Raw genomic sequence first — 6,917 nt, 5'->3', positions numbered from 1 at the left:
CATCATGCAATATTATTAAAAAGATAACAGGCCCATTCATATATTTTCTAATTACATCTTATCGCAGGTTATTTACAACTTAAGCAATGCACAGATCTGCGACAAGGCTGGGATTGTTTATTTAGATAACGCCATTGAAATATGTTTTGAACCAAGTAGCGTATCCTATATTTTACATGAATGAACATACCTGCTAAAAAAAAACTTTATGAAAAAACATTATAAAAACTTTTAGCACATTTTCTATAGGTATGTGAGCTATGTTATATTTTGTGGTTCTTATTCACACGTCAAACGAACCCCCTATGCGTCATTGGCACACATATTGCTCAAGTGTGAAAAGTGGGCGAGGTTTTTCAGAGGAGTGGAGGTACTCATTTGTTAAACTTTTACGCAAGACAAAGGAGGAGTAATTTTCTATTTTTAGCTTCGATGTAACCACACTGCATTGAGCAGCCAAGCATCATCCACCGGACTAGTTTTCTTTTTTCTTTTCCATTTTTTTTTTAAACAGAGAAGCACTGAATTGAGCAGCATATTTATGACTTAATTACTATTATTGGGAATAAAATATAACTTGGATAAATAACTTGAACACACATTACAAATAGGCCTACCTATTACAGTTGATGTGCATTCATATTTCAATGCACCAATCTGTCAAAGATTATGCAATTTAATTAAATATATTATAAAGTGGTAAAACAGCTAATTAAGAAATATAATATCGACGGTTGAATAAGTTGTTATTCAATCTTCGCGGCGTTGAGTTCCTCAGTCTTGATATCGCTCTATACATGCAGGCTTCTGCAGTGACCATCATAAATCTGCGGCCGCCTGTGATAAGCCTCTATACGGCTGGATTAGCTCTTCGCTCTGGGTTTAATTGCTTTGTCAACAGAGAATAATTGTAATTGATTTCTGCTTCTCTTTTGGTGTCACCTTTATACGCTCTCTTCAAAGCAAAAGGTAAAGAACAACAAGGCGAGTCTTAGAAAGTAAGCAGGGATACGTGGTCACTCTGAGGTCTATATTTTAGTTTCTCAGGCAGTTGAGTGCAGTGTCGAATTAGGAACCCCCTTGTGTACCTAGAATAACTTTTTTCCGGCTTTCCCCCCGGACTTGTTTGGCTTTTTCTGCCTTAAAATGACATCGAACGCATTGGCCCTGATAAGGAATAAATTATGTTTAAACCTCCACTTTCTTTCAGTCTATAATTAATTACATAAGATAAGATGATGCATCAGCCGATAGCCATTTGTCTTGTTAGTATGTTGTTAAAACAACACATAAACGTGCCCGAAAGGCTATGGAATATTAAAGGGCCTTAAACGAAATCAAATAAGAGCTTCAATCCCCAATTTGGGACTTACTCCCAACGACGATTATCATTTTCTACATTTGCAATGGTCTTCTTCTTAATGCAATGCAAGCGTATCAATAAAAACTTGTTTCAGATAATCATGGCTTGTTTTCACGCGCACGGGGGCAAGACCACGAGCGTGGATATTTGAACATAACCATGGTGCGTCGACCTAAGGCAGTGAAATGGTTGTGCCGTAGCCTACCATAAATCAAACCTGTCGCAAAATTGTCAGCAATTTCTCTTAAAAACTGCACTTTTTTTTGTTGCAGAACCCATAGCCTTCCTCGCATCATAATGAATCAGTCATGCCAAACATAGGTTAGGTTAGTCAATTTATTTTACCATCCTTTTACACATAATAATCAGTTTATTACACAAAAGTTATTGACTGCCATTCTAACAGACCCCCGACGTATGCTGTTTTATTTAGATATTTTAAAGATAATAGGTTATTTATTCTTCCTTCACGTACTATCGGAGTCATCGTAAATTCGAGTTTCCTAGTCGTATTTACTAACCTACTGGGTGGGAAACTCGGAGATCATTTTTAAACCAGTTTCCGAGTTGGGGCGGACATAAAATTTAAAAAAAGAAGTCTTTCCATTTAAGTTGTGCATATTTATATATTAATAACCATTTAAACTATACTGTTTTACTAGTCAAAATAGCCTGAATTTGACAAATTAAAAGTTTTACACTTTAAAAAATGCTTCTTTTTTTGCAATTGGGTTGTTTTAATCGTTGGGTTAAAACAACCCAATTTCTGGGTTAGTCCATTTTCAACCCAACTTGGGTTGCAAGCTGACTGACTAGATAATGGCAAATGTATATAAAGAAATGTAATGCTAAACATTCTTTTTATTAAAATTCCCCCAATAAATAGCCAAGAAAAAACCTGGTGTCCTTCATGGTTCATGTTCTTTCTGACAACAAAGCAGATGAGCTCAATCAGGACTTCAGAAGTGGGAAGTAGGACATTTCCTAAATGGCATGTGAAGGCAGCCTTAAAGCTCCCCCTAGGGGAAATGGCTCTGTTATTCCAAGTCTCCCTGAATACTTAATTCTGATTTGTCAATCGTAGCATACAGCGATAGGCTTATTTCCTAATGACAGTCATCAAGAGAGTGGTGCAAGTATGACCTCACCTTATAAGCCAAAATGCGGAAGCGAGTTAGTATTTCCGCACTTCCGGTTCCCTCGTCCCAAAGTTGTCTTTTTGAATTGGCTTTTGGTTAAATGGCTGTAATAAAGTCTGTGGGGAACAAGTTCAAGACACGTTCACACTTTATTCTAGGACATAAAATACATTAGTATTACCCCACTCGTGATTTGTTTGAAGCCGTTATGTGACTTAAAAAGGCGGTTGCTAAAAAGTGTCTAAATGGCAGGCTGTCGGGGACATTAAACGTCATCACGCAGAGCAGAATAACCTCAGGCCGCCTTGTCATGCTTATTGTTGTGCTCTTATGAACTAATCCAACTCAAACATTCTGGGAAAATGTTTTGAGATAAAAACTGAAAGAGTTGTCTGAAGCTCAGTGATGTGACGTTTAAATCAAGGGAGAGTGGTGAAGCCTGTTTATAGCCTATAGCTTTTAACTTCTGGTGACTGCATTTAGGCTTCAAAATTCATAAAAGTTGTGTTCATCTTTTAAAATGATCTTGATGGACAAGTATCATTAACTTGTGTGGATCACAGAGCTTGTTATGTGCGATTTGCTATTGGGTTTTTGACGATGGAAAGGTTGGCCTACAAAGTGACGTCATACATACACCACTATATTACAAGGCTCCCTGAAAACTTGATTCTGATTGGTCAATCATGGCATTTAAAGGTGGGATAGGTCTAATATTTCCTAATGACAATCGTCAATGGCAACGACAAATGACATATCTACGCAATGACGGGAAAAAAAAGACAGATTTTTGGAACCAGTTTGTATTTACCAGTAAGTCCTGTTTACAATACCAGGTTAAAGTGCATTTCGTCAGAGCAAGATGGAGGTGTACCTTCTCTTAAAAAAAAAATATATATGTTTGCTGAAATAATCGCTCTTTCCTTGAATTTTGCATTTCAACCACAGTAAAAAGGACTCCTGGAACTTCAGTGAGACTTTGTGGTAAACATACCTTATAAAAGGACGTAAAAAATGGACTACTTACATTCCATAGTAGCTGTTTATTCACTTTACTTTTTTATTCACTCATCACTTAAAAACATCGTTTTATATCAAATGCAGGAGTTTCATTAGGTGCCCGAGTTGGTGACTCAGCATATGGTCCTGTTATTTGTCACAGAGAAAACAACTTGGGAAAAATGACAACTTAAGCTATATATCAAACCCAAGATTGAGTGACATTTGGTAGAAAAAAAAACCTTTTTAATAGAATGTTTGTTATTGAACAATGGCTTCCCCCCAGTAAAACAACCTCTTCACTGGAGGCTGTAGGTTTGCTTCTGGCCAGCGACTTCAAGTGTGATCAGCAGCGCTCTGGGGTCCTTTCTGTTCTTATGCACTGTGATTTGACCAGAAAGTTCTTCTCCTGCACAGGGAAAAATAGAGAGTGGAAAATCAGGATTTGACAAGAATCAATCTTCATTGTGACATGCCTTCACACTAGTTTGAAATTAAGATATTTGAGCTGGAATGCATTTAAGTTCACTTTATATTACCAAAGCTCAGCCACAACTGACTTTTTTTTTGTGTCAAAATCGCTGTGTAATGCCAAAGTGCAAATACCTACTGCCTCTCACTGAGCACAACTGCAACTAGCTGAGAAGACAAAGAGGTGATTAAAAGGAGCTGAGAGAGAGAATCAGGAAGATGACATGCCGTTTGGTTCCAGATGGCAGAAAAAGCTGCTCTCTAGAGTATGACTACAGTAAGAATACAGTCGGCACGCTTTATCGGGAAGGCCTGAAGACAAGGGCGATGATTACACCAGATAATCACTTTGATTAACTTCACGTTTCACTGCCGGGCGTAAATGAATGTTTACCCATTTGGCAAACAAGCCCTCCGCTCCATGCCATTTTTTTCTTTGCTGCAGGTTACGAGATATAAAAAAAAAAATGCTGACTGCAGTATTTTGACATGAGAAGATTGGGAGAAGTCAGATGTGACCGTCACAGCGCGCTGCAACAGTCACGCTGGTTTTGTTGCACATTTTACTGTCAAATGATCCCCTTAGAAGAGGCTTAAAATTCTTGGCTATTTTTGGCTGTAAGCAAACAAAGCTGCACTCATGTACTAGGAATAGAAAACATTGAACGGTCTGTTCACAAGCAAAAAGCACAAATAAAAAGCTGAAGCCTAAATTCCATTTGTAAAACAATTGATCTATAGAACTCATTTAATTAAAATCATCTGTGCAGTGAAAGCCTTGACAGATCACATATTGCTTCACATGCACAGTGAGTTTTCTCTTGACCAGTATGAGCACAAATGATAGAAAGATCTATTAAACTTCAGTGCCCTGCAGAAAATGAGAAGTGTGATCAAACTGGTGTGTGTCTGCGCTTCATAACAAACACTATCCCAGTTACTACCAATGGGCTTTGACACACAGAGGTCTGTCGAAAGAACCAAGAGACAGAGAAAGTGAAATTACTTGACCCTGCAATTCCTGGTAAAATGTCAGAGTAAAGCGGTTTGGGATGTAGTTTCTGCGAGATTTTATTTTCAGACTATAGAGGCGAGAAAAAGGTTGGCAACGTATGAAAAGGAAGCGGTTGACGCGCGTTAATTAAACGAAAGCGACACGACTGCTTCTAAAGCCGCCATACATCAATGTGCCATTTGCATTAAACATGCCAATGCAACCAAGGGTGACAGAGGCTGAAACGAGAAACGGACGAGACAACGCAAAACATCTTGATAGATTTCTTTCTGCTGACAAATACAGAACAAGCATCATAGTCTAAGCTAACATTTATTTAAAGGGACAGTTCATCCAAAAATGAAAAAGTCTTGTTTGCTTACTCTCAAGTCATTTCAATGCTGTATGACTTTATTTTGTGCAACACAAAGTTTAAAGAACTGTTTTGTCCATGTAATGAAAGTGAGTGGGTTCCAAAACTATAGAGACCCTCCTAAAGGGACGTGGTTAAGGAAAAAGACTTGCCTATTCTTTTGCGTTCTGCCGAGAAACCTCAAAAGGTTTTGGGAGCGAACATAAACGACCCTATTGTAACGATCTGAATGCATGATGCACTTAAAAAATGCATGGTCCAATTGGGTTGTATCTACTCTCTTAATGAGTCATGGGTGTGTTTTTGCATAACGTGTCTCATCTCCCATTCCCTTTAAAAGCCAGTTGCGCTTGCACCATGGTGGATTCACGGTTTACATGGCAGAATTTGCGAGCGGAAAGACTGAACGCTTCTCCAGAGAGGAATCCTTTTATTTTTAATATTTAAAAATGTTTGTGTCCTGCTGCACATCATTGTGTGTGTATTAAGCAGAGTGTACATGCGTTGTGCACCTGCCTATAGGTGCATATTACTAACGTGTCCTTTAAATAACACAAATAATACTGCACTATTGACTTAAGATTTTGTTGGTCAACGGCGCAGCCGATTTCAGTTGCCAAAAAATGACAACATGCCAATAATGTGCCTGAACACAGCAAGTTTTCAGACCGCAACACCCATGGGTGAACAGACGGGGGCCAGGCATTTGATATTTAAACAACGTGGCACTGGACGTGAAAATGATAACTGCGTCAGGATGAAACTAGCAAAAAACACTTGCTCCTGGCTTTGCATTTTTCCGGGTGTATGATAGGGCCCAAAGTTTCTCGGGGAACACAAAACATTTGAGAGCGAAAAAGCATTGAGTTAATTATTATATTTTATAACACACACACACACACACACACACACACACACACACACACACACACACACACACACACACACACACACACACACACACACACACACACACACACACACACACACACACACACACACACACGCATATATATATATATATTTTTATTTTTTTTATTTTTTTTACCACCATGTCCCTTTATGGGCTCCATACAAAACAACTCTGGACCTGATTTAGATTTGGAGTAAATAGTACGGATCATGATTTTTCATACCCGATTATGATTTTTTTTTTACAAGCAAATTGGCTGATTCGGATACCGGTTGCTTTTTTTTTTAAGCATATTTATTTGTTATTTATTTGCTCTACAACATTTGAAATAAAAGCCTAAAATCCATCTGTTCATCATATAAAGCATTGAAGAATCTTCAGAAAATTTAGGCTAAATTGCTAAATTTATATGGATTAGTTTTACAATCTCTTTTTCCACTTTAAAAAAGATTTTGAAGTGGAAAAATGGTAGTTGCATAGCTGTCAGTGGAGGGACAGAAATCTCTCAGACTTCATTAAAAAAAGTATTTGTGAAGGACAACAAAGCTTTTGGGTTTGACAGCGTTTTCATTTTTAGGCGAACTATCCCTTTAAGTACAATTTATGTTTGCAGCATGAACTTATAATGAATTATCTAATGATCAATCATCATCATCACAGTATTC

At 37.8% G+C, this 6,917-nt stretch overlaps 1 protein-coding gene across 2 annotated transcripts in view; it reads right to left on the bottom strand.

The window, feature by feature from the left end:
• Positions 1 to 3,584: 3,584 nt before the first annotated feature.
• Positions 3,585 to 6,917, bottom strand: part of prmt3 (protein arginine methyltransferase 3) — a 69,453-nt gene continuing 66,120 nt past the window's right edge. For both annotated transcript variants that reach the window (XM_067451971.1, XM_067451970.1), the window contains exon 16: positions 3,585 to 3,910. In XM_067451971.1, coding sequence (XP_067308072.1) covers positions 3,801 to 3,910 — 110 coding nt within the window. In that variant the 3' untranslated portion in view covers positions 3,585 to 3,800. The remainder of the gene's footprint in view (positions 3,911 to 6,917) is intronic.

Source organism: Pseudorasbora parva, chromosome 1 (assembly GCF_024679245.1).
Source record: "Pseudorasbora parva isolate DD20220531a chromosome 1, ASM2467924v1, whole genome shotgun sequence".
In the NCBI taxonomy this organism is placed as follows: domain Eukaryota; kingdom Metazoa; phylum Chordata; class Actinopteri; order Cypriniformes; family Gobionidae; genus Pseudorasbora; species Pseudorasbora parva.
This window is presented reverse-complemented; position numbering and strand designations above follow the sequence as displayed.